Source organism: Sturnira hondurensis, unplaced genomic scaffold, assembly GCF_014824575.4.
Source record: "Sturnira hondurensis isolate 20B ecotype Veracruz unplaced genomic scaffold, ASM1482457v3 Scaffold0003693, whole genome shotgun sequence".
Classification (NCBI taxonomy): Eukaryota; Metazoa; Chordata; class Mammalia; order Chiroptera; family Phyllostomidae; genus Sturnira; species Sturnira hondurensis.
Genome location: NW_028076324.1, coordinates 11,512,178 through 11,539,101, shown reverse-complemented (window position 1 = coordinate 11,539,101; position 26,924 = coordinate 11,512,178). Strand labels below are relative to the sequence as shown.

At 49.9% G+C, this 26,924-nt stretch overlaps 1 protein-coding gene across 1 annotated transcript in view; it reads left to right on the top strand.

Moving 5' to 3' along the window:
* MUC16 (mucin 16, cell surface associated) overlaps positions 1-26,924 on the top strand; it is a 67,218-nt gene that overhangs the window by 14,308 nt on the left and 25,986 nt on the right. Inside the window, 26 exon segments of the mRNA XM_037042775.1 lie at positions 1,835-2,007; positions 4,027-4,062; positions 6,644-6,679; positions 6,892-6,957; positions 8,929-9,053; positions 9,232-9,299; positions 10,829-11,001; positions 11,308-11,343; positions 11,551-11,616; positions 13,503-13,633; positions 13,725-13,792; positions 14,365-14,537; positions 14,978-15,013; positions 15,271-15,330; positions 16,463-16,587; positions 16,858-16,925; positions 17,524-17,696; positions 17,807-17,842; positions 18,063-18,119; positions 20,185-20,306; positions 20,645-20,712; positions 22,351-22,523; positions 22,833-22,868; positions 23,092-23,154; positions 24,683-24,807; positions 24,987-25,054. Of these exon segments, the coding sequence (XP_036898670.1) occupies positions 1,835-2,007; positions 4,027-4,062; positions 6,644-6,679; positions 6,892-6,957; positions 8,929-9,053; positions 9,232-9,299; positions 10,829-11,001; positions 11,308-11,343; positions 11,551-11,616; positions 13,503-13,633; positions 13,725-13,792; positions 14,365-14,537; positions 14,978-15,013; positions 15,271-15,330; positions 16,463-16,587; positions 16,858-16,925; positions 17,524-17,696; positions 17,807-17,842; positions 18,063-18,119; positions 20,185-20,306; positions 20,645-20,712; positions 22,351-22,523; positions 22,833-22,868; positions 23,092-23,154; positions 24,683-24,807; positions 24,987-25,054 (2,361 nt within the window).

Here is a 26,924-nt window from a genome sequence, read left to right as displayed (position 1 = left end):
ACTGTCCTTCCTAACACATACGAAGGGCATTGTCACAGGCAAGATCACCCAGAGGTGAGAACCTGAACATGACAACTGCAAAGCAAGAGTCATAAGTGATGGGGGCCTTTCAGGGATTCAGATTTGGAAAGCATTGCCTCTGACCGAGGGCATCACAGGGAGGGTCCCTGAAAGAGGTATCTGTGAAAGGTCTCCAATGACTTGCATAAGCAGATCCACAGAGCACTCATGCTCAATGACCAGAAGATGCAGCGCTGACTCCTTAAGCAAACATGAAAGGAGACATCGTCAGGCAGATGCTACGGGCGAACCAGTCATGGGCTTTCCTTGGGGTGCCCACAGCCGCCATATGAGGAACATGGGGGACACCTGTAATAGTGTCAACAATAAAAAAATTAAAGACTAAATAAATAAATTTAAACAACACGCCCACAAATCATATGAATGGGGTTAGCACAATGACAGAGTGTCACATGGGAGCCATAGGAGCCCAGGGAGTGGACTTTTGGCTCTGCCTGGGGAGTAGAGTGGAGGCTGGCTAATGAACGTGGTACCTGAGGTACATTTTGACAGTCAAGTGGAAGAAATACTGGCAAAGGTATTTCGAGGGGTAGTGAAGCTTAAGTAATGGGGCTGATGTGAGAAATATCCTGGTGCATGAGAGAAATTCTGTGACATTGAAGAGTACAGCGTGGGAGGAAAATAGCAATTGAATTAAAGAAAAAGGAGAGGCAGGAAGGAAAGAAGGAAGGAAGGAAGGAAGGAGGAGGAAGGAAGCAGCTTGACTGGGGCAGTGGCCAAGCAGACGGGTGGGTGCACAGGAGTGTGACTGAGTGAGGGACAGGTAAACTACGTGATGAGTTTTGAGAGGTGGATAACATCAAGCCTTCAGGTTGGCGCTGGGGTTAAAGGCACGTGAAGGAGTTTTCATAGTATTCTGCACAGAAAAAGGCTGAACACTGATGGTCTCTGCATCCAGATGCATGAAGTCACATCCCGTTTCCAGCCCTGTGAGGTTTTGGGAGTGCTTTAACATCTCTATGATTTTGTTTTCTCAAATATGAAGTGGGAATCATATCAGCATTGATCTCACAGAGTTGCTGTAAAGATAAAAAAAAGACAGCAAATGTAAAAGTGGAGCAACCAGTGGGTGTTCTATAATTTATTCAGAACCATGGGGAAACATGGAGTTGTAAGCAGAGCCCTGACGTGACATCATTTGTTTTAAGTTGAACACTGGTAGAGTTGGGGATGGAAAAATGTGCAGAGATGATGGTACAGGAGGTGAGACCAGTGACATGTCGGACCAGACCTGGCTATTGCTTGGATGGGAGCAGAAAAGGTGGCAGAAGGTTCAGGAAGCCTCTTACATCTCTGGCTCTGTCATGGATATGGAAACATGGGAGGATGAGCAGGTTGTGCTTTTAGGAGGGATGGTGATAAGCTTCATTCGATATATTTGGAATCCAGGGGGTCTGAAGGACATCCTAAAGCTGATGGAGCCCAGGGGAGAGGTCTTGGCCAGACAGAATGAGATAAGACCTCATGGTAATAAAACTGGTAGATACAGCAATGACCCAGAAGAATGAGAGGCAAGAGAGTAGAGTTGCCTAAGGATGAAGCCCCACAGATCAGCCACTTTATGGAGTGGGAAGGTGCCTAGATGAATTGCACCCAGAAAAGAACATGCCCGGGAAACCAGTCAAGACCCGATAACGAGGAATATCATATAACTTGGGGGGACAGGTCAATCTGAAGGAAAGAGTTGAGTAAAGTATATGACTCCCCCATATCTTTGAACGTCCCTATTTCCCTAACACCACCACCACCCTAGGACTGAGAAGGATGGGGAGACAACCGGAGTGGACATCGTCTGCACCTACCATCCTGACCCCATGGGCCCTGGGCTGGACATAGAAGCATTGTACCAGGAGCTGAGTTGGCTGACCCATGGCGTCACCCTGCTGGGCACCTACACCCTGGACAGAGACAGTCTGTATGTCAATGGTGAGCATCTGTGCTGCAGCTGGAGTCTCCTCTGGTCCCCTGTCTCACCTACACCAGTAGTTCTCACCTGGAGGTGATTCTGCTGTCAGGGGACGTTGGGCAATGTCCAGAGACATTTCTGTGTGATGACTGGAGGAATGCTAATGACATCTGGTCAGTAGAGGCTAAGGGTGCTGCTAAAGATCCCACCGCATGCAAGGCAGCCCCCCACCAGGAAACATTATCTAGACCAAAGTGTCAACAATGTTGAGGTTGAGAAATTGCTACACAGAGATTCACAGTTCTGATACAAACCTAGCATTTCCTTGGGGGCTCATTTTTTAGTGCTTTTGCCACAGGAGGTCGATGTTCTTTCCTTTCTTACCACCTGGAAAGAAATGTTTTCTCCTCCTGTCAGAGCCCAACAGGATCACGCAGATTTGAGAGACAGAAGAGGGCGGTGCAGGCCCCGCAGCTGTGCCTCCCCAGGGGCAACCGCGCCCAGTCCAGCCCCCACTCCAGCTCACTCTCTCCATCGTGACAACTTACAGCCATTTTCTGTTTCCAGTTCAGCATGACACCCATGAAACTGTCCACGGAACAACACTACACTAGGCAGGCACACCACAAGGGTTGGCCACAGTGCCCCTAACAGCAGTGCCAACACTGAGAATAAGGGTAATAGTGGCCGGTTCTCACCCAAAGGTTCTTATGTGTCAGGAATGGTGCCAATGCCTTCATTTGTATTATCACCTATTAATCTGACTCTAAACCCAGTAAGTTATAATACGCATTTTTAGGGAGCCATCATGCGTTCAGACAGGAAGTTGTTTGCCCAAGATAATCTAGTCATAATGCATCGGCAGAGTCAAGATTCGAACCCAATATTGAGTCTGAACTCCAAGTTCCTAACCATGAGGCCGCACTGCAGAGAAAGCTCGAATCTCAGGGCAGGAAGGGGCGTGAATGACCCTAGTCTAACACGCTGGCCTAGTGCTTGATTAGTTATTTACCCTCTGGGTCAGCTTGGTAATTCCTCTTATACATGGCTTGAAACATGCATTTGCACTGACAATAGCACACCCTGCTCTGTGTCCGTAGACGAGTTAACTTCAGGACTGGGACCGACTTAAAGCAGTGGTTAGGAGAATGGGACTTGGTGAGTGACAGGTGTCTGTTTTGTGTCGTGCTGAGCAAGTCATATAACGTCTCTGGGCACTAATGTCCCATTTATAGAACAAACACACATGCCAGGCAGGATGGTCCTGAAAATCGAATAAGATTATTCAACAATAACCCAAGAGAATCCCAGGGCTCCTCTGGGTCCAGTCTCTACTCACCTCTCTCACAGAGCGTCGAAGGAGATGCAATCCATCCACGACCCAGAGGAACACTCACGGAAGATTCTCTTTTCCCCAGTTGCTCTCGTGCTCCAGGTTTTGCACCATCCACCTGCCCTCCAAGGCTCCCCCTTTCCACTACCCGCCGCACCCCCAGGTTTCTCCAGTGTCCCCAGCACATGCACTTTCCCTTTCTGCCATCTAGCTTCACTTTAGCTTCACACACTGCTCTCTTAAGCTGCTGCAGTTTTGTCTGTTATCCATCACCAAAAAAACCAGAAACTAAGCTGGAAAAATACGATGATACTATCATAAAATATTATGAAGAAAGAGAAGTGAGAGAACACAGATAGAATCACCTCAATGGATTGGGAGAACACAGATAAGGCTTGGAACACACGGTCGTTCACACATTTGCCCCATTACCCTGGTAATGTGTTCAGCTTTATTTCTGGTGCGTAGTACATTCCCAGTAAATATGGGCAGCTGTTACTGTGTTTTTACTTTGGCGATAATAATGGTGATGATGTTCATCATTATTTTCAAAGGACAAGGCCACCAAGTGAAATGTAGATGTTATTGCTCATTTACGAACCTCAGTGAGTTTGTTAGTGCATTATATTCCTACATCTACCGCCTACCTCTTCCCTAAATCTTACCCATCCAACAGGACTTCTTCACTCTTCCTCCCTTCCTGCAGGTTATAACCGTCACAGCTGGACCCCCACCACAAGCAGTGAGTATTCAAAACTGAAGCGCCGATCGGGGCCCAGTGGACCCCTACTCCCCAGAGTGCATTCCGCAGGAGAGAAGCTACTTCTGTCCCCTGCGAAGTGTCCGGCCCCAGGCTCACAGCAGCCCCTCACCCACCCAAGGTCTTGCTCTGAGTCAAGACAGAAGCCCAAATGCCAGTGAACAGCTTCTGCCCCTCATTCCTTCAGGATGGGACTCATTTTTTTCTCCCATTCCCCCCCCTCAACTCCAGTGACTTCCAATTCTCCTCAGAATCTTTCACGTCTCTATCACCCACTGTCAGCCCTACAGGGCAGACCCCGCTCTTTGAGGTCTACAGAACTTGACCTCTGCGTAGTCTGGTCCCTGTGAACCATGCAGCCTTAGCCTGTCCCCTCATTCTCTCCATCACCGTGGAAACGTTGGCCACATCAGCCATCGGCCTGTTCTTCTGGGGTCCTGAGCCTGACGCTAGCCCTTCCCGAAGATCAGCCCTTCCTGGCAACTGCCTCTCAAATCTCAGGTCCACCATCACCGTCTCTGAGAGACCTTCCCGGTCCACCTTAGATAAAGTGTCTGGGCAGGTGGTTTTTGTTATTGTTTGTTTTCAGTTTCTTTTCTTTTTTTTTGAGTGTATACTGTTTGGAATTTTCTAAGCTGCTGAATCTGAAAATGTAAGTTTTCAAGAAATGTGTGGAAGTTTCCATCAGTATTTCTTCACCTTTTTTTCCACACCAATCTCTTTCTGTCATTCTGGTTCTCTGATGAAATGACAGCGTCCTACAAGTCCCTAAGACTCTGTTCATTTTTTTTTTAAAGATTTATTTATTTTAGAGAGAGGGAAAGGGAGGGAGAAAGAGAGGGAGAGAAATATTGATGTGAGAGAGAAACAGCAATGGGTTGCCTCTTATATGTACAACCCAGGCATGTGCCCTGACCAGGGATTGAACCGGCGAAGTTTTGCTTCATGGGACGATGCCAGCCAACTGAACCACACCAGCCAGGGTGGCTCTGTTCATTTTTTAAATCATGTTTTCTCTTTGTTCTTCAGATTTGACCATTTCTGTTACTATATCTTTAAGAATCACCCTTTCCTCTATCATCTCCATCCTGCCCACCAAGTGGGTTTTTTTTTTAGTCTCAGATACTGTGTGTTTCAGTTCTGCACCTTCCATACGATTCTTTTTTAGTGGTTTCCCTTCCTCTGCTGAGAACGTCTGTCTCTGAACTTCTTTCACGTGTGTTTTCCCTTCACCTCGTGGAGCACAGTTCTGACAGCTGCACTGAAGTCTGCACCTGCTCATTCCAACACCCGGGTCACCTTGGCGCTTGCCTCTGTCACTTGTCCTCCCCTCATTGATTGGGGAGATTTTTTTACTGATTCTTTTGAGTCAAATAATTTTGGATGGTATTCTGGATATTGTAAATTATGCTTGTGTGTACTCCAGGTGCGGTTATCCTCTTGGGAATGTTACTGTTATTTTGGTTGGTTGGTTTTAGTGGGAGCTTACTAGCGCCCTCCTCTCTGGACCACGCAAGTTCCATTTCTTAGTTCTGTTTTGTCAGAAATATGCAATTTCTATCTTAACTTTATCTGCCTATCCTCAATCCTTCACACATAGCCCCACGACGGGGACCTGCCTTCAATAAATCTAGTAGAGAAAAGTTTTTAGACAGAGTAAAATTCTGTGTGTGTATACACATAAATGCAATTGGTTTAAATTATATATATGTGTATATATATATGTATATATATATGCAATTGGTTTAAATTTTTTAAATTGTGGTAAGATATACATAATATAAATTTATTCTTTCAAGTGTATGGGTCAATAGTGTAAGTATATTCACACTGTCATGTAACTAACCTCCAGAACCTCTTAATCCTGCAAAACTGAAACTCTAAACCTGTTTGAAAAAATCTCCATTTTCCTTTCCCCTCAGGCCCTGGCAACTACCGTTCTACTTTCTGTGTCCATGAATTTGACTTCTCTAGGGACCTCATGTAATAGTGACTAGACTCATGCAGTATTTGTTTCTCTAGTTTCCCAGAGGGCATGTGGACTCTTCCGTTTGCCACAGGACCCTCCTGTGTGTGGTCTTCTGCTTGAGCAATTGCCTTTGATGACTCAAGAGCCCCCATTGACCCCCGAGTGTGCAAATCCTTCTCTTTCCTTGGCATCTGTGCATTCCAGAGCAGTGGTCAGTGCGCCTGCCCAAGGCACACAACCTTCCTGCAGGCGGAGGAATGGCTGTATCCTTCTGCTGAAGCTAATGGAGATTCAAGAGTCTGTCTCTTTATCTGGCCCAAAACCCCCCTAGACCCTGAGAAGCAGTCAGCAAGCCCATGCTCACAAAAGGGTGGTGTAGGTATTTTCCCGAATTAACTGCAAGCCCACGAAGGCAGGGACTGGGTCTTTGGTTTCGCAGCCCTTTAGAAACAAGATGTACTTGCCCCTGAATCATTGCTGTTGAACTGTGTAGACTTGAATCTCCGTGCGGGGTAAGGGCTTGTGGTCCTCAGCCTGTGTCTTGGGCATCTCTCCTTGGTCGTATGCTAGTGCTGTCTCCCTTTTTCATTCCAGGTTATACCCATCAGACCTCAGCCTCCACCCGCAGTGGTGAGTACTTAGGGCGCTGACAGCCAGGCACTCCAGGCCCCATGGACAGCAGCTGATCCCCTACCCCAGGGCCTTGGCGGGAGAGGCAGCCAGATGACCTGACTGTCTCAATCACTTCCAACACCAGCGGCCTGGGCTGGACAGGGAAGATGCACAGAGTCATTCGTGCCATGCTTACATCCCCATTCTTACTCTAGACCGTTTGTCTTCAGCCACTGTGACCTCCACATTCTTCCCAAAGACCTCGCTGGTGCCAGCCCCCTTCTCCAGCTCCACAGGTGGGTGACTTCTCTCCCAACTGCCTCTAGGAAGCCCCAAAGCTGGGGCCTGGGAATTGCAGAGCAAAGCTGCCGTTTAGGAAACTGCAGCTGCTATGGGCACCCTCTGCTCTGCTCCGAACTCCTCAAGAGCAGAGAGTGCCCTCCTCATCTGTCCAGATGTTGATCTTGGACAATTTGCTTACCCTCTGAGTGCCTCAGTTTCCTCACCTGACAAGTGGGAATAATACTTTGTAAGGTCACTGTGAAGGTTAAATGGAAATGTGTGTAACAGCCCCTAGCACTGGGAGCACCAGAATATGGAGTTCAGCAAACATCACTGAGCACATGCTCCATGCTGGGTGGAGGGGACACAGTGTCAGGTCGGGTGTGGTCCCCCACTCACCCAGTTCGCAGTGTGTTGGGAGAGACTGAAATTAAACGTGCAGTTACAATCGATAGCAACTGTGAAAAAAGAACCATGTTGTTCGACACTCACTACTTTTTATTTCTGACTGTTCTTCTTGATATAAATGTAGATGCACAGGAAGTTGCAAAAAACAGTACAGAGATTCCCGTGCTCTTCACCCAGTTTCTCCTCTGTGATTAACATCTTCCATGACTTTAGTACAATGTCAAAGCCAGGAAATCAACGGCCGGTGTTAATTAAGATCTGCAATACTCAGATTTCAGATTCCACTATTGCATGTACTCATGTGTTGCCTGTGCGTGTAGTTCTACGCCGCTTTATCACACGTGCAGAGTTTTGTGCCCACCCCTAGTCAGGACACGGAGCTGCTGCTTCACCACACAAATCTCCTCTGTGCTGGTCTCGTGTGAGTCGCACCCACCCAGCTCGGCCCCCGGAAACCACTAATCTACAAACGGTGTTTATGATTTTGTGGTTTTGAGAAAGTTGTGTCCGTGGAATCATGCAACACGTGACCTTTGGTGACTGGCTTGTTTCACTCAGCGAAATCCCCTTGGAATTTGACCTTGAACAGTCACTTGACCTCCACGATTTTCTGACCAGGTGTGACTCTCCTCATTTGACAGTGGAAGGAGTGGAGGCACATGTGGGTTGAGTGACACGCCCCTGGGCTCATGCTGGGAGGGGCCCAGAGAGGGTTTGAAACCAACATGGAACTCGCCATTGTCCCCATCTTGGAGGGTGCATTCACAGTGCTGTGCGACTACCACCATTACCCACGTCCAGGACTTTTTCAACATCTCAGACTCAAACCCTGTCCTCATTAAACACTGACTCCCATGCCCCTCCCCCAGCCCTGGTAACCTCTATTTTCTGTCCCCGTGAATTGGCCTGTTCTAGTCACCTTACGTAAAGAGACCTGTACAGAAGTGTCCTTTTATGTCTGGCTTATTTCACTCAGCATAACGTTTCCAAGACCCACGCACAGTGCGCCATGTGTCCGGAGTTCACTCCTTTCCAGAGCTGAACGCCAGCCAGTCCATCGCACAGACGGACCACACTTGTTTACCCGTCACTAGCTGGTGGACACTGGGGCTGTCTCCGCCTTCTGGCCACTGTGTCCGACGGCTACGAGCACGCGTGTTCAAGCATCCACGTCCCCATGTTCAGTGCTTTTGGATGTAAACCTGGAGTGAGATCGTGGGATCTGTGGTGGCCCTGTGTTTGCGTTCTGAGGAGCTGATTCCCACAGAAGCTCCACCAGCGTTTCCGCCAGTGATGCACGAGTGTCCCAGTCTCTCCAAATTCTCAGCAACACGTGTTATTTTCCTTTCTATAAACAAAACGGCCATTCTAATGGATGTGCATGCTACTGCATTTAACAGCATCTTGCTTTTCTCATTAGACAGCCTTCAGTCTTAGGTTCTAAGGTTACTTTCCTGCCTGCTTTTAAACCCCCGCTTCCTCAGACATGGGCGCTTTATCTCCACACCCAGAGTTGTCTGAGAGTCCGGCCCAGGTCGGACTCAGGCTCGGCCTTCTTTTTCCTTCCCCCACTGCAGCAGCGGCCCCTTTGCTGGTGCCATTCACCCTCAACTTCACCATCACCAACCTGCACTATGAAGAGAGCATGCGGCACCAGGGCTCCAGGAAATTCAACACCACAGAGAGGATCCTACAGCGTCTGGTGAGAGCCCTGCCCACTAACGCCAGCTCCACCCACTCCCCCGCCCTCTAGTGTCAGCCCCGCCCACCCACTTCTGCCCATACCCTCACCAGCTCTACCTTCCTCACCTCACCAAAGCCCTGGCTCCTCCTGGCCTCCCTCAATGGTTCCTTCTCACCTCCCCTCTCCTCTCTCGTAGCTCAAGTCTGTGTTCAAGGATAGCAGCCTGAGATTACTCTACGCAGGCTGCAAACTAGCCTCACTCAGGTGAGACCCTCCCCAAGAACACAGCCCACCCGGGGGATGGACCCTGACCCCCATACAGGGTCCTCTATGACTTTGAACGACTGCCCATGGATACTAAGCATTGAAAATACAACAACAACAGCATCTAGAAATTACTAAGACCCAGGGCACTGTGCTGTTACTTTGTATTTACTCTCGTCAGTCATTGCAACAGCCCGTTGCAGCAGGAGCGGAAGGTGAAACAGGCTCAGAGGGATAAGCAGCTTGGGCCCGTCTCTCAGAGAAACCCCAGCGTTTCGGGCTGTAGATTCAAACTCCTAGCCCCGAAGTCTCCTCTGCCCACATCCTGACCTTGCAGGGTGTGGAAAACACCAGCCTGACAACCTCCCTGAGGGAAATTGCCCAGAGGATCTAAGAGGGGGAGGAAAGCTAGTGTTCCAGGGGGAAAGCCTGCCCCTAGCGGGTCAGGCTCAGGGGAAGGGAGGCTGCAGGGGTGGCTGGGAGTTCAGGGGACACTTTCCCCTGGGAAGAGTTAGAAAGGGCATCTGGACACTCAGGCCTGGGGTGGAAATGGGTTAACACTGGTATAATACCTAATATGCATTATCAAAATCATAATTTATATTACTTAGTGTATATACATGTATATACACTAGATATAGGTATAACAGATAAACTATATAATTATATGTACAAGACATAATACAGTAATAAATAAACTATAATATATATCATCATATATTAAATGAAAATGTGTGTTATATCTATATTATACACGGTTGTGTTGTATGCTATATAATATATACTCTAGTGGGTGTAATAAAAATTGTGGGACTCGAGCCACACAGCCCACAGGGAAGCTCTGAGAGGATTCGAGCGCACTGTGAGCACAGAGCACTGGGCCTGCCGTACACTTAGTCTCCAGTAGATGGCGGTGGTCACTGTGGGAGGCCTTCCACCCGGGGACCTGGGGCAGGGCAGCCCCTTTCTCTCTGGAGAGGCGAGCGGATGCAGGGAGGCCTTTGGCTGGACAAGTCACGCTTTCCGATCTCTCTTTGGCCATATAGTCCCTTGAGTTGTTTTAAAACTGTCTCAGCCCTGCTGGTTTTTACAATCTAGAGAGGGTGACTTCAGCCTTCTGATCCCACCATTTGAAAACTCCAGCTTCCTGAAGCTCGATGGCTGTGCAGTGGTCATCTGTCCTGGGGCCACCGCCACTCATTAAGCCTGGCTCAAAGCACCATGTGTCTGCCAGGACCTGTGACGGGACTTGGCGGCCCTGGCTTCATCTGGCTTCTCCCCGATAGTTGGCCCTCTCGATAGTGCGACAGTGCCCTCTCTGTCCATCACACACGGTGTGCTCCTGGGCCCTCAGGGGCCTGGAGTCTGGTGGCTTCCTAGTTATTTGTTCATGGAGGTCATCTTCCTGAGGTAGCAGATTCCTTGTTAACTAGAGGGCCCCGTTCCTGTCTCGGGGGGAGGCAGAAAGAGGAGGGGAGGATGAATGGTGCAGAGAGAGCTGGACCAACCACGTGGCTCTTCTCACTCAGCCCTGAGAGGGAAGCGACGACCACCAGAGTGGACATCATCTGCACTCACCGCCCTGACCCCAAAGGCCCTGGGCTGGACAGAGAGCGCCTGTACTGGGAGCTGAGCCAGCTGACCCGTGGCGTCACCACCCTGGGACCCTACGTGCTGGACAGGGACAGCCTCTGGGTCGATGGTGAGCAGCTGCCGTGTGGTCTCTTCCTGCTTATGGGCAGCCTCCGCCCTCTGACTTGAGATTTTCCCTTCTGGCCCTTCGGGGCTTGGCCATGTGGCTAAATGGACCTCATGGTTTGTTCTTCATCTTGGACTCGCTTCACCCTGAGGGCCTTCTTTCCTGCTGTGAGGGTGCTGGTGGAGAGTCCCCAACAACCTCTGTCTGCCCCACGAACCCTCCTCCTTGCACCAGGGTAGCCCTGGCCGTATGGGGTCCCCCACCTCTCCCTTAACCCTTACCCACGAGCCTCCATCACTCTTGCTACAGGTTTCACCCTTCGGAGCCCCACACTCTTCACCAGCAGTGAGTACACAACCGATGTCCCAGTGCCCCCCACTCCACAGGGAGGGAGCTCCTGGGAGGGCACAGGCTACCTGCTTCCCCTCTTGCCAGCTGCAGAGGGAATCCAGCTTGTCTGCATGCAGGGAGTCCAATAATAATGATAATACCTCCTGCTGCGTGCGTTTCTGCCAGTCCTTTCTGCTTTCACCGACAAGGACTCTTCTGCAGCTCCTGGGACCTCCACAGTCGACCTAGGGACCTTGGGGACCCCATCTTCATTCTCCAGCCCCCCAGGTAAGTGTTGGTGAATGGCACATCTGTTAGAGAATGCCTGATGGGTGTTACCATCTCTGACTTTATTCACTCAAATAAAGAGAGAAAGTCAGAGTAAATCTAGTAATGAATCAGTCAACAAACTTTATTGGGCAGCTACTCTATGCTGGGTCCTGGGGATACATCAGGGAACAGGAAATTTTAAAAAATTCTGCCTCCATAGAGCTTATATTTTGTGACATAAGAGTGTATATTGTGATGATGGTGATGGGGGTGGGGGTGGTGATAAAGCTGACGGTGACAGTGATGGTGATGATGAGGCGGTGGTCATGATGACAATGTTGGTGAAGGTGACGAAGGCACTAGTGATGATGGTGATAAGGGTGTGGGGATGGTAAAGACGGTGATGGTGGCAGTGATGATGTGGTGATCGAAAGGTAACGGATGACATGTGACATGACTGAGTGCTGAATATGGGCCAGGTGCTATGCTCAGTACCTACCTAGTGTTATCTAATATGCCTTTAAAAACTTTCTATCATTATAGGCAAAGAAGACATAGAAACCTTCTATTTATCACTCACTTTAAATTCCGCTGCTTATTTTTAAAAATAAGTATATTGCACACGCTTGCATTTTCTCTGTATTTGACGTTTATGTTTGTTTCCGTTGCCCTCACCATGAAGTAGACCTGCAGTAGGAAGCAACTCTGACCTACTCCTTTGTGCTCCTTAGTGTCGACTGCAGTGACATGCACATAGTAGGTCTATAGGCAATGTGTGGGTTTCCCCAGGAGAGGAAGGAATGAAGTGTGATTCCCTGTGATGTGTGCAAACACTCCTTTCCTTCCCTGGTTCTAATTTTTAGGGACTCTGTCGACCCTGCCCAGTACAAACGTGTGGCATCTGTGCCGGTGCCCCCCATGCCCTCGTCCATGGCCAACATCACTAAATGATAATAGCACCTCTTCTTCCAGACAGCTTCAGAATCCCTATCCACAAAACACCTCAGGCAGTTGCTACCCTGTCAGCAGTGTTGCCACAGGATTCTGGGGCAGAATTCAAGGAAATTAGGTCCTTAGATGAGGTGTGAGTGGCTCTATGGTTTTCCGGGGAGGCATTGGTGAGCTGGAAGTTCTTGACTCAGGCTCAGCTGGGTGGTAACTGAGAAGGCCTGTTTGATCCAGGCCTCCTCACACTTGCTAACTAGCTGCCTGTGAGGTTTGGCCAATAGGAGGCATCGGTGGAACAGTGGTGGGCAGGGCCAGAGAAGAGCCAGGGTGCTTCTCCTCCTCCCTCTCATGCTACAGGAGATGCTTCCTGCAGCATCTCCAGCAGGGGCTGTGTCCCTTCACGGCCTCAGCCATCGATGGTACGCCACTCTCCCGTTCCTTTTCCCCAATAGCCCTACGGGGCTGAGGGATTCTTGATTTTGTTCATCTCTCTCTGTATTTTTGTGTTAGACTTCTTCTATTGAAATACCTGAGATAAAGTCTATTTTCCTAACTAGAAATATATGTGCCCCTTGGTGATGGCGTGCATATTTGATGTGATGCCTCGTGCATAGCTGGTGCTCAATAAATACGCGTTCAACGAATGAATGGACAAACTAAAATTATAACCAGGAACCAGAGGTATGAGTCTGGTCACATAACCAGGCTGATAAAGTCTTGGCATCACATTAGCAAACTCCAAATCAGAGCTCCCAGGAGAAGAACCAATTCCAGATATCAAGAGCATGGGGTAAGACTTACATGGTGGACCCTGCCTGTTTTGGATTAAGAACCAAGCAGGGTGGAGCCCTCTGGTGGAGAAACCAGAGCTCACATGTGTGAGGGCCCAGAGGCTGCAGGATGAACTGGACAGAGTCCTAGCAGGTTCAGGATGGGTCCTCTCATCTGCCTTTCAGTTGCAACAACCAGCCCTACCCTGGTGCCATTTACCCTCAACTTTACCATCACAAACCTGCCGTACGTGCCAGACATGGGGCGTCCAGGATCTGCAAAATTAAACGTGACGGAAGAGGTCCTGCAGCCCATTGTAAGAGCCCGAGGTGCCTGTGGCCCACCCTCCTCACCCCTCTCTTGCCACCTCCCCTTCTCCTGCTTACCTCCCCCTTATGTCTCCCCAGCTCGGTTCTTTGTTCAAGAGCACCAGCATCGGCCCACTGTATTCCAGCTGCAGACTGACCTCACTCAGGTGAGAGGCTCAGGAGTGGATGCTCACACCCCATGCCTCCCAGATTCCGTTTCTGTTCTCCACCCTGTGCACACTCCCCACCTGCCCAACGCAGCAGCTCTGGCTACCTGTCTGCCAATCCTCCTCCCGGTTCCTGTTTCTCAGGCTTCTGTTTTGTCTTCCGACGGGTCCTAATTAAGGTGTAGAACATCCCCCAGCAGTTTGAGCCTTGTAATTTCCAAATTATACTGTACTGGGGAATACTTAAAAAGCAAAAGTGAACAGCCCTTGTGGCATGCCCATTTCTTAACCCACATTTAAGGTGCTCAAAGGCGACGCAAGATCTCGGGGCTGCCCCCACCTGAATATTCTTTGCCCTAATCTGAGAGTAGGGTGGCAGGAGGCTGGCATTTGTGCCAGCTTGAATTTTAATCCTTTGATTATTCATAATTCTAGATATTTTGCCTTTTTATTTTTTTGCCTTCTAAGGAAGTTATTTCAGCTTTGTGGCTTTTCTAGATAGTTCATCCTTGCAGTCTCCCCCATCATCAGTCCTGTACATTTTCATACCCATGCTCCTCCCCCACCCCCAGGCCTGCAAAGGACGGGTCGGCCACCAGAGTGGACGCCGTCTGCAGCTACCACTCTGAGCCCACAAGCGCAGGGCTGGACAGAGAGCAGCTGTATGGGGAGCTGAGCCATGAGACCCACGGTGTCACCCAGCTGGGCTCCTTCACGCTGGACAGGGACAGCCTTTATGTCAATGGTGAGGCGATGCCGCTGTGGGGGCCCCATTGCAGCTGTGTGTTCCGGGCTCATGGCGCACCTTCGGGATCTCCTGTCCTCTGGGGTGTAGGGAGGATATCAGCTTGTCCCAAACCGCCTACACCTTTGGTTGTTTCCCTCAGGAAGAGACATACACTCACAGCTTTTCCAGAGATGTGCTGAGAGATCAGACACTCAGAGAAGGAGCTTGAGTACAGATGGCAGAGGGGTGAAGGTGACAGATGATGCCCTGATAGCGAAATTCTTCCATGAGCTCTAGTGACATTCTTGGGGGTTTGTCTACAGGGTCTTCATTTGGGGGGTACTCCAAAAATACTGCTTAAATAGATTCATAGACACTCAATGGGCCCCAGATCCTTGACATTTTCTCCCAAACCCCCTCCCTACAACGCCTCAGCCTCTCTCCCTCTCTTTCTGCAGGTTATACCCACCAGGCCCTGACCTCCACCCCCAGCAGTGAGTAGTCATTTGGGTCCTACTGTTGCCCTGCCTGAGGGCCCACCCCTCCTCTCTGCTGTCCTTGCCACACTTCTCTGGGGAAAGAAAAAGTCAGAAAACTTCAGATTTTCCACACCTTCACTGTCCTGCTCAGAAAAGAGAAGCCTGGCACAGGCGTGAGCACAGACAGGGAAAAGGTCTGAGGGTGCCGTGACGGGCCCTGTTTGACAGAAGCCCTCATCCACCGTATTTGACTCACTGTGTTTTCTTTTCAGCTGCTATGACCTCTACCATCCCCCCAGCAACTTCAGGGACCCCAGTTCCCGGCGCCATCGGTAGGGACTTCCTCTGCGTCATTTCCCAATGAAGAGCCACGCCCATTTCTTCATTTACTCACTAAGTATTCATTTAGCACTTACTGCATGAAAGGCCCTGGTAATGCAGAAGCAAACAGAATGGGGAGGGGCCTAGTCTTTGATTGGCTTTCCAAAGCAACAGACAGACAATGAGGACTTGAGGGTATAAATGGGTGTTAAATTACACCTAGAATGGCCTTGGGTGAATTCTGCAGGTGTGTGTGGGGGCAGGGGCTTCATTCTCTAGGCTCTTTAGTTTTCATTCTCAGGAAACCAGGGAACTGCTTGAACTCTGCGTATGCCTAGAAATGCCCTCTTACAGGTCCTGGTCAGGGATTTGGACAGATTCTGGTTGCAACGAGGGCTGACTTTCCACTCCTTGGGTCCCCACTGGCTTGTGGTAGACTTTGATAAGAAGACCCCTGGTCCCTGATGAGCTGCCCTCACCTCTGTGTTACTCAGAACTGTCGTACTCATCAGTTAGGACTGGGACCATCTCTCAGGTTACTCATCTCTCAGGCCAGAAAAGCGGTCACTGAAGGTGGGATCTGCCTGTGGTCCCAGGTGGGGGCTTTAGGAGCACAGGTTCTGGGACCACAACACTTGCCATTTAGAGATTGTGACGTGGGGCAAGTTATTCCATCTCCTTTGGGCTGAGTTTTTACATCTGCAAAATGAAGATTACTGTCTTCCTGGCTCAAGGCTTAAATGAGTTAAAATGTACGTAAAACACTTAAAACAGGTCCTGACCTATAAAAACACAATGTGTTTCTTCAAATAAAATTTTCAAATCAATAAGTAAATAGATCTCATAGAAGCAATCTGGGTGAAATTTTTTTAAAAAGTGAAGTGCTCGGGAAAAGAGGCTATCTGCCTGGAATTTCAGCAGAGCGGTGGCGGGGGCGAGGTGCCTTGTGTTTGCTTTCTGCTTTAGGGTGGATTCGTCTCCATAGTGCAATTAGTCATACTTGTCCTCGGTGCCCCTCAGCTCCTGCTGCCGTCTGGGATCTCCTCCCTGTCAGAGCTCCCGGGGTTGTAAGAGGGTACCCCTCTCCAGTGCTCACTGAGCACAGGGTGGGCTCAGTGGGCATCTCTCCCTCCTGCACTGCAGCCACTGTCCCCACCCTCGTGCCATTCACTCTCAACTTCACTGTCACTAACTTGCACTATGAGGAGAACATGGGTCGCCTTGGTTCCTGGAAGTTCAACACCACTGAGAAAGTTCTGCAGAGCCTGGTGAGAGCTTCACCCACTTCACTCCTGCCCCAGCCCCTGAGGCTGGCCCACCTCACCCCTGCCACACCTGTGGGAGCTGACCCTGGTTCACCTCAGTCTAGCCCTAACCACCAATGCAGGTCCCACCCACCCACCTGAGTCACACCTGGGGAGGAAGATTTCATCCACTTCACCTTTGTCTCCATAGCTACAAGCCCCACCCACTGATGCCAACCCTGTTCATCACACTTCTGCCCTGCTCATCCGCTCATTTTCCTCTTTTCTCGGCAGCTCGGAATCTTGTTTAAGAAAAGCAGTGTGGGCCCCCTCTATGTGGGCTGCAGACTGACCGTGCTAAGGTAAGAACTGGGAATAGCCAGTCAGGGCAGTCTCATGTGCTCCGAGGCCTGAGGAGTTTGGTCCCATTTCTTCCTGCCCTCCTTGTCCAGGTCCCTACCAGAGATGGGTTTCAGGATCAATGCCTCTTCTGATGGCACCTCCCCATCCACTGTCCCCAGATTCTGCTGATCCCGTCAGCAAGATTGGACCCCTAACCTAACGATCCTTCCAAATTCCCTCCTCCTGCCCTTTGACCATCGAGACATTTCCTTTAGGTTTTCAGTTCTGTCCCCAGAATTTTCTCAAGCCAAATATGTCCTTTTCACTTGCTTTAACCCCTGATCCAATCTACACATCTCAAGTATGAGATCTCTTGCCCCTATGCCTTGAGGATGTAAGTTTCTGCCTTGCAATTTAATACTAATTCTCTCACTCACTGACCCTGCTCAAAGGCCCAGGCTGGCCAGAAGTCGGTGAGCTCAGAATCTGTCTGAATTCTCAGCTCTCTGACAGCCTCCTCATTTTCATGGCCCTTCCTGTCCTACCCGCAGGGAAGTCAGGCCCTCTTCCCAGGAACTCACTTCATTTATTGTCATCCCCCTTAACCACCCTCACCAGGCCCAGGAAGGATGGGACAGCCACTGGAGTGGACGTCATCTGCACACACCACCCAGACCCTGGGGGGCCTGGGCTGGACAGTGAGCGGCTATACTGGGAGCTGAGCCAGCTGACCTATGGTGTCACTCGGCTGGGCCCCTACACCCTGGACCAGGATAGTCTCTACGTCAATGGTGAGGGGCTGCTGTGTTTTCTTGCATCTCAGCAGGTCCCACATTCTCCTTCATTTTCCATTCTCCTTCATCTTTCCCCCTCCTCACCTTATCATTCTTCACCTGTGCAGGTTACACCCACAAGACTTGGACAACCAGCCCCAGCAGTGAGTATTCTGAGGTTTAGAAGTCTCTACAGCCCTTAGAAATGGGAGAGACCAGGAGTCCATTGCTTCCACACCTCCCCACCCCTACTCCGCCCCCAGCCTCCAGTGAACAGGGACCAGCACCTAAGAAATTCCCAGGCATGGCCACCCCCTCTCTGGAATCTCCAAGGCGATGGAATAGTTCCCTACCCCAAGCTCGTGGCTTTTTTTTTGTCTCCAGCGTCCATGGTGGCCACAGTTTCTGCAGGGACCCCAACTCCTTCCTCCAGGCCCACAGGTAGGCCTTCTCTTCTCTGAAGATGCCCCTAGTCACTCCTGCTGGGTTCTAATCACAGGACATCGAGAACGGGTGGAGTAGGTGGTGTCACTCTGGAGAGACCAAGGCTGACTCTGCGCGTGTGACGGGGCTACCCAGGCCCCTGCAGATTTCCAGCCCCACCCCGAGTCCTAGGCCATTCCCTGTAACCTGTTTCTAAAAACTGCAGGTAAACCCCAAATTCTAGGTCATCCCACAAACCTCAGAAGAATGGAAGGCAGAACCTCTCACTGAGAATAGGTTTACGCAGTGGCCGCTTCACCAAAGCCGAATCAGTAAAGACCCATTCCTCAGTTTACCTAATTAACCAATAGCTTATTTTGAGTAATGTCTTTTCTGAATATATTGAGTAGATATGAGTTTATTCTTCTTATAATACATTTTTTAATCTGTTCCTTGCAAATATATACAGTTGACCCTCAAGCAAAACAAGTTTGAACTGCACAAATCCATTTACATGTGAATTTTTTCCAAGAAATACCTGTACTGTTTTTGATCCGCAGTTGAGAGTCCATGGATGTCAGGGGCCAACTCTATGCATAGATCTACACCGTTTAATGCAGGGGACCTGAGCATCCGTGGACCTGGGTAGCCTCAGGGAGTTCTGGAACCAATCCCTTCAGATACCAAGGGTCAACTTAAGTTTGGGGGCATTCAAAAGTTATATGCAGTTTTTGACTGCACGGGGGTCAGCACCCCTAAACCCTACTTTGTTCACTTATAGTGAACTGTGCGGTCTCTCTGGCTATAGTCAACACATATAGTCATTTCATTTTAGCAGCACGTTAAGGAATGTGCAGTTTATTGAAGTCAGGGGACCATGAGGTTGTTTCTCCAGGGTTTCATGAGTATTCTGTGTGTGTTTGTCCCATGCCCCAACTTTTTATAACGAGACTGGACAAACGGAAGCAGAGGTGCCAGAAGCCTCTGCACATCTGGCCTAGTTGCTGGCGTTTTGTTTGTTGTGTGTTGTTCGGCTCTAACCCGACCCAGGTGTCTCAAACCCATGCTCTGCAAAATCACACCATGGAAATCACGGGGTTTATGCAAAAAAATGGGGCTCAATGCTCAAAAGCCTTGTCAGCGACATAAAAAAATAGGAGCCTAATGAAACAGAAGTTTTGACATATGTTGAATGGTTAAGAAATACATAAATACTACAAAAACTATAGCCCTTTACCTTGAATGAGGCCCGGTGTTTGCTCGTAGAAGTGGCCGTTACAAGCTTGAAGCTATGCATGGTGTTGGGTGGGCACCAGACATATCAAGAAAACACTTTGTATAGTACATGGCTGTCTACCCACTGTGCTGCACACCAGAGACTAATACAAACTAGTCCTGAATGTAAACTGTAGCTGAAAAATAAAAACTAAAAAGAAAAGAGGTTATGGCATGGGGATCACTCCCGAGGAGAGAAAGGCCAGGGAGCACACAGGGGACGAGGGGGTTAGAGAGGAGGCTCTGAACCTCGGGGATGTCACCCGGCTGCCCAGCGGGGGGTCCAACTCTGAAGGGCAGCAGTGGCTTAGGAGGGTTAGAGGCACCAGGCTTGTTGTGTTCATGGACCTCAGGTGCTGGGTGTAGTTTCGCAGAATCTGCCCAGCAGGCAGGCTCGAAATGGCTTAAATGCGCTTTTCTGGGCTATGCTTGTATAAACATTTGAGCTAATGGACCCCAGCCTGCTCTGAGGAAATACACGACCTAGAGGCTAATATACAGGCACCAGCTTTGCATCATTAACGTAGCACGCTGATCCCGTCATCTCCACTTTCTGTATGTGGCCAAATTTGGGACCCATTAAAGTAGAATTCACCACTGCCTCCACCCCCCGACCCCTACTCCATCTCCAGTCTCAGAAACTAACAGGAAATGATACCCATATAAAGCCTGGGTACCCACTCCCTTTCACGTCCAAGCTGATGGGGGTCTCTGGAGCAGGCGGAGGTTGTGTTCCAGTGACCCTTTGCCCCGCATCTGGCCCAACACTGACTCAGGGTGTGGCCTCTCCTCCCACTCCCCACTGCAGCTCCTGGCCCTGCCCTGGTGCCCTTCACCCTCAACTTCACCATCACCAACCTGCACCACACGGAAGACATGCAGCCAGGCTCTGCAAAGTTCAACGCCACAGAGTCACTTCTACAACATCTGGTGAGAGCCCCCTGCTACCCATTTTTCTTCCCAACCTCCAGCCCGTCTCTCTTTGCTACAATTTTGGAGACTACGAGGGGTAGGGAGGTAGGCAGTTCCAGCTTCAAGTACAAGCGATGTGAATTTGGAGTAGTGATTAATCTTGTGAGGCTGTTTCCTCATATTGTCTCGTATGATAAAACTGAGACAATGAAATTGCTTATCTCACAGAGTTCTTTTGAGAAATAAATGTGGTGTGAGAAGATTGGAGAGCTATTGTTTTATTTTAAAATATTGTGTTTTATACAATGATTACTTTCATACTTATTTTGGGTATCCACCCACGCTTTCCTCCTCAGCTCAAGCCCTTGTTCACCAACAGCAGCATTGGTTCACTCTACACTGGCTGCAGACTGGCCACACTGCGGTGAGACCTCCTCTTTGTCTTGCCTTCAGAGGTACAGCTGGTGTGGGCTGGTTGGGCTGGCCAGGGCCTGGATTGAGCTAAGGGAAGCCAGGTGCCCAGAGCACAGAATTTAAGGAGATGCTCCCCTTCAGGTGCTGAGCCTGTGCCTGCACAAAGCTGAGAGTTAGCCCAGCCAGGCGCCTTGCTTGCCTCCAGCTACTCCCAGCCCCAGTGCTGGTGCTGGGCGCTGCCCACTCTACATCATCCAAGCAGACAGCCAGATCTGCAAGATCTGAACGCGACACACACGACTGCCCCTCTACTCAGGAGGGCGTGGACAGCAAATAGCACTCCAGCAGGGCAGCAGCGGGCATTTCTTTATTGCAAGAAAGCTCTTGGCAGTCGAAGGGCTACTCTTGGCACCCCAGGCTACAGCTCACGTGCAAAGAACCGAAACACCAATGGATAGGCGCTGGAGTCACCCTGGCTTAGATGTCCCATGTCCCACAGGGGAGCCAGTATACCTTGTAATAGTTCTGCCCAGTTAACAGGGGCACCCCACACCTAAGGGAGCCCAAAACTACAGCTTCCTGCTGGGTACGGATGTCCATCCATTTAAGGTCCCCCCAGAAAAGATGCAGGTCATCTACCAGAGGTCATTTTCACCACCAGCAGCACCGCCAGGCAATGCAACTGACATTGCACCTTCATCAAGTTTCCAGGAGACCAGAGCTAAAAACATCTTAGCTCCAGGTCACTTCAAGCCTGCTGAGGTGCAAGGGGACCCTGTTTCTCCCCAATAATGCTCTCTGACAGTGCAACCTGCTGGATCTCCCAGGTTATCCCTTCAGGCCTAGTTTTTCCTGATGCTCAGAGAAATGGTGACACAAAAAGGTGGGCAGTGGGTGGGTGTCTCTGCTATGCAATGTCTTAGGATCAGATGCTAGGTGCAAAACTTGGATTGGGCCCTGGCCTGTGTGGCTCAGTGGGTTGGACATTGTCCCACAAACCAAAAGGTCATGGGTTCAATTCCCAGTCTGGGCACATACCCAGGTTGCAGGTTCTGTCCCAGTCAAGGTGTGCGCAAGAGGCAACCAATTGATGTTTCTCTCTCACTTTAATATTTCTTTTCCTCTCTTTTTCCTTCCCTTCCCCTTTCTCTGGAATCAATAAAAGAAAAGAAAAAAAACTTGGATTGGAGCAGCCTTCTGTGAGCTGATGATGAGTCTCTGTCTAGAGCTGCTTGCTATCCAGTTTCCCTAGGGACTGTAGATGCTTTGTAAATATTTGTTTAATTAAACAATTAATCAATTATGAGCACTTGTCATGTACAGAGCAGGAGGGCTGCATGTTTTATATCAGTCATTTCCGAATCCCATGACATTCCAGCCAAGTCATCACAGCATTCTCCACACTGTAGAGACGTGAGAACTGGTCGGAGAAGCCATGTGCATAATTTGAAAGAGCTACAGTTGAACTGATGGTCATCTGACTCATTCACTCTGGTCCTTTATGGCTCAAAGATGCCCCTTGTCTTGTGAGTGACTCAGCCTGGACCAGGAGAGCAGAGAAGCCGGCATTCACATTTAAGAGGACTGAGAAAAGAGTGTCCTACCAGGATGTCTCAGCCCTGTCCTCATATCCATGTCCTCTCTCCAGGCCTGAAAAGGGTGGAGCAGCCACTGGAGTTGATGCCATTTGTACCCACCATCCTGACCCTGCAGGCCTCATACTGGACAGGGAACAGCTCTACTGGGAGCTGAGCCACCAGACCCACGGTGTCACCCGGCTTGGTCCCTACATCCTGGACAAGGATCGTCTCTACGTCAATGGTGAGCATCTCATGGTGACTTGGTCCTCTGCGGCAGCAGGTGGCTCCTGTTGATGCCCTGAGCTCTGGCCAGAGGATACACGCATGTCCGCTTCTGGATTTCTCTCTCCTCACTCTTCCTCTCCTGTGAGGTCTGCATCCTCCACCACGTGTACACACAGCACACACAGAGAGGGGCAGAGGGGCGGAGAGCTCACTGTCTGTAGGGACAAACTCTCGATGGCCTGTGCTCTCCCCCCAGTGGCCCATCCCCTTCATCCCATTCTTAATAACCTTTGAAACCTCCACTTCACTTGTACCCCCTCTGCAGGTTACACCAGACCAGCTCCGACCTCCATCCCCAGTGGTAAGTGTTCAGGCCATAGGTGGCCCCATGGCCCGACAGTGATAGGTGGGAGCAGCTGGTTGCTCTTCCCTGTAGCGAAGGCCTCAATGGGGGGAAGGAAGCCTTAGGAACCTTGTTACAGCCCCCCAACTTCTGTGACTCATTTTGGGCATCGAGGTCAAACTACCTCTGGTACCTCCAAGGTGAAGCTGCATCATTCTCTTTTCTGATGCTTCCTCCTCAGTTTCTGTGATTTCCACACCCTCCTTGGGAAACTCATCAGCTCTAATGTCCTCCGGTTCTACAGGTAAGAGCCTTCTCTCCATGTCTATTACCTTCCCACATATAAGCTACTATGCTTTGCAATGAGAAGTCAAGACAGTATGCTTGGGCAGGTCAAGGCTAGGGGACAGTGTGGAGAGGGTAAATTTGGGGAGCCACGCCCTCATCACAGACCAGTGCACCTCCATCCCTGTGTCTAGAGAGCTGTGTGACTTCAGGTTTTCAATTCCAGATTAAAGTGTGGCTCCTTTTAATACACTCTTTGCTTTCTGTTAAGGTTTTGTATCGGTTAGCTTCTCTATAACAAATGAGCACCAAATCCACTGTATTAAAACAGTCATTTGCTGCTGCTCAGGCGTATATAGATCAGCTCTGCAGTGTGAGTGGTCTGCACTAGGCTTCCTCATGTGGCTGCAGACACCTGCAGGTTAACTAGGGGACTCTGGAGGATGCCTGGCTGATGGGTGGCGTGCCCCAGTTCTCTTTCACGTGGCCTCGCGTCATCCAACAGACTAGCTCCGGCTGGTTCACAGGGGCCCCGAGGGTTCCCAGCAGCAAGAGAAAGCAAGCCTTAGCGCATGCGTGCCTTTCAGGCCTCTGCTTGCATCACATTTCTCTCATCCCATTGTCAAAGCAAGTCATGGCCAAGCCAGAGTCAAGAGCTGGAGAGATAGGCTCCCGTCTCTTGGTGGGAGGGGCTGCAGCACCACCTGGCAAGCGTGTGGGTGTAAGGAGGTGAAGACCATTTTTATAGTCTACCCCAAGTGACCTGCCAGGGGACCCAGAGTGTGGGGGTTGGGGGGGCATCAGTTGGTGAGATCAGATCCAGCAGTGCATTCTGTAACAATTCCTGAAGCTCCACCTTCTGCAAGAATCGAATAGAAAAAGTCCAACGCCAATCCAGGACTAGTTCCCAAAGGGCAGAGGCTAAAGGGGTCAACAGAGAAAGCAGCATAACTAACAGCAACAGCAGCAAAGTAAAAGAGCAGCTGATTGCCACATAAAGGAGACCCTCATATATAAGGTTTTCAACTCCTGCAGCTGGACACTGCTATTTGTCCATTTCAGAGAGGCGTGGACTGGCTCTTCGAGGAATCGGTGTTTTTCTGAGGTCACACAGCCAGCACATACTCAGGACTCAATTCTAAGTTTTTCACACTCCAGAGCCTGAGCTGCCCTAACATAGCTGTGTGGCCTTGGGAGAGTGCCTTACTGTCTCTGTACCCATTTTGTCTGTCAGTGGGGGGTAAGTAGCAGGATGTACCCCAAGGGTTGTGTCAGGATCGTATAAGCACAGGGTGGCATAGAGTAAGCTCTTACCAAACATCAGCTGCTATTATCGCTCCTGTTTTTATCACCATTATTATTATTATTATTACTACTCCTACTATTACTATTATTGGTGTCATTCAACATACAGCTTCCTATTCTGGGAAGAGTCATTCTGAGCCCTAGGTGTGAATACCAGACTCACTGCTCTACTGCTCCTGACCCCTCAGTTGAGCTCGGGCAGGGAATCGGGTGTGATGTCCTCTCTCTCAACCTCACTGCAGTCTCCGGCCCTGTCCTGGTGCCACTCACCCTTAACTTCACCATCACCAACCTGCACTACATGCAGGACATGCAGCTTCCGGGCTCCGTGAAATTCAACAAAATAGAGAGGATCCTGCAGCACCTGGTGAGACTCCTGCCCGCCTCACTCCTGCACTGCCTGCCGGTGCCCGCCATGCCCACTCCGTCGGTCACCCCACCTCCCCTGTGCCCCATGCATGCGTTTCTGCCTCCCAGTTGATACCAGCCCTGCCCCTGTCCTTCCCTACCGGTCCTTCTACTCACTTCCTCTTCTTCCTTCAACAGCTCAGAGCCTTGTTTAAGAACACCAGTGTCAGCCTCCTCGACTCCAGCTGCAGACTCGCCTTGCTCAGGTAAGGCCAACAGAGATGTCCCGGTGAGGCACAGGGAGATTTGCTTATCCACAGTCCGCTAGAGCTGGGCTCTCCCTTTGGCCTCAGCCCTTTCCAGCTGCCCACGTGGAACAGCCGCTATCCCTTTCTGGCCCCTGGTCCCTATTCTGCACCTTCCCACCCTCAAGAGCCTCAAATCGCACATAGAATACTTAATAGGAACAAAATGATAAGATATAATAACCTGAAAGTATGCACCAAATTTGGTATAAAAGATGCATCCCTGATCCTTCACAAAGAGTAAAACTACAGCCCTGGCTGGTGTAGCTCAGTGGACTGAGCGCGGGCCTGCGAACCAGACGATCGCGGTTCGATTCCCAGTCAGGGCACATGCCTGGGTTGCAGGCCATTTCCTGACAGGTGACACCCCAGAGGCAACCATACATTGATATATCTCTCCCTCTCTCCTTCCCTTCCCCTCTAAAGATAAATAAATAAAATCTTTTAAAAAAAGAGTAAAACTACAGCCTACCATGCCCTCAACGCACACTGCATATATTTATTTTTTAATTTAATTCATTGAGGTGACATGGGTTAACAGCCAAACTTACATGTTTCAAGTGTACAAGTCTGTCATGTATCATCTGTACACTGCGTTGTGTGCTCACCACCCAAAGTCTAGTCGCCTTCCATCACCATGTATTTGACCCCTTTACCCTCTTCAACCTCCCCTCCCAACCTCCTTCGCTTCTGATGACCACCATTCTGTTGCTTGTGTCTAGGACTATTTCAATTTCCTTACTATTGGTTGGTCTATTTAGATTTTTCAGTTCTCTGTGACCTGCTGAGTGAGGATTTTACTGCCCTGTGGGCCACAGGGAGGGGGTGGGTGGTTCCCACATATGAGGATCCTTTGTTTCCTTCTGGTAGTCTGTGGCGTGCGGTGACTTTTAAAAAAATATTTCATTGATCTATTTATAGAGAGAGGGGAAGGGAGGGAGAAAGAGAGGGAGAGAAACATCAGTATGAGAGTGAAACATCAATCAGCTTCCTCTCCTCTGCGCCCCAACTGAGGGCTGAACCTGCAACCCAGACATGTGTTCTCACCAGGAATCGAACCAGCAACCTCTCACTTGACCAGACAATGCCCAATCAACATAACCACACCACTCAGGGCACACTGTGGCTTTTTACACGGCTTCTCTGCCCCTGGCCCTGGGCCCAGCCTCAGTGTGTGCCAGCCACCCAGACCCAGTCGCTGCCTCTGCCCCTCTGATTTGCCCCCTGTCGGTTACACCCCAACTCTTACCAGCTTTTGTGTCTGCTGAAGCCTCGGGGAGCACCAGACTGTGTGTGGCTTCTGTCTCTGTTCTCTCCCCTCCCTGCCCTATCTCCGCTGTTGGCTCAGATATGCCCACCTTTCATGGTCTTAGTGCACTGTCTCAGACACATGTGTGTGTTGAGCAGGGCATCTTTTGTTGAATTATAACGGCCCAACTTGTAACGTCAAGGAAAGAGACCTGGAGGTCCACTCATGCTGGCATGCTGCTGATGTCACCCCTGAATATAAATATTTCTGAAGGCTAACCCAGAGTAAGCACTTAGTATGCATCAGATATTGGGGTTCTTCATGTATGGTCGCTATTGATATTTTGGGTCAAGTAATTCTTGTCGTAAGTGGCTGTCCTCTGCCTCATAGGATGTTCAGTAGCATCTTGGCCTCTACCCACTAGATGCCTGCAGTATCCCAACCCCCCAAAGTTGGACAACCAAAAATCTGCAGACGTTGCCAAATGTCCCCTGGGAGTGCAAATCGAGGGCTACATTTAAATGATTTCCATACATTAGCTCCCCAAACTCTTTGCACATCATTATTAACATCACCATTTTA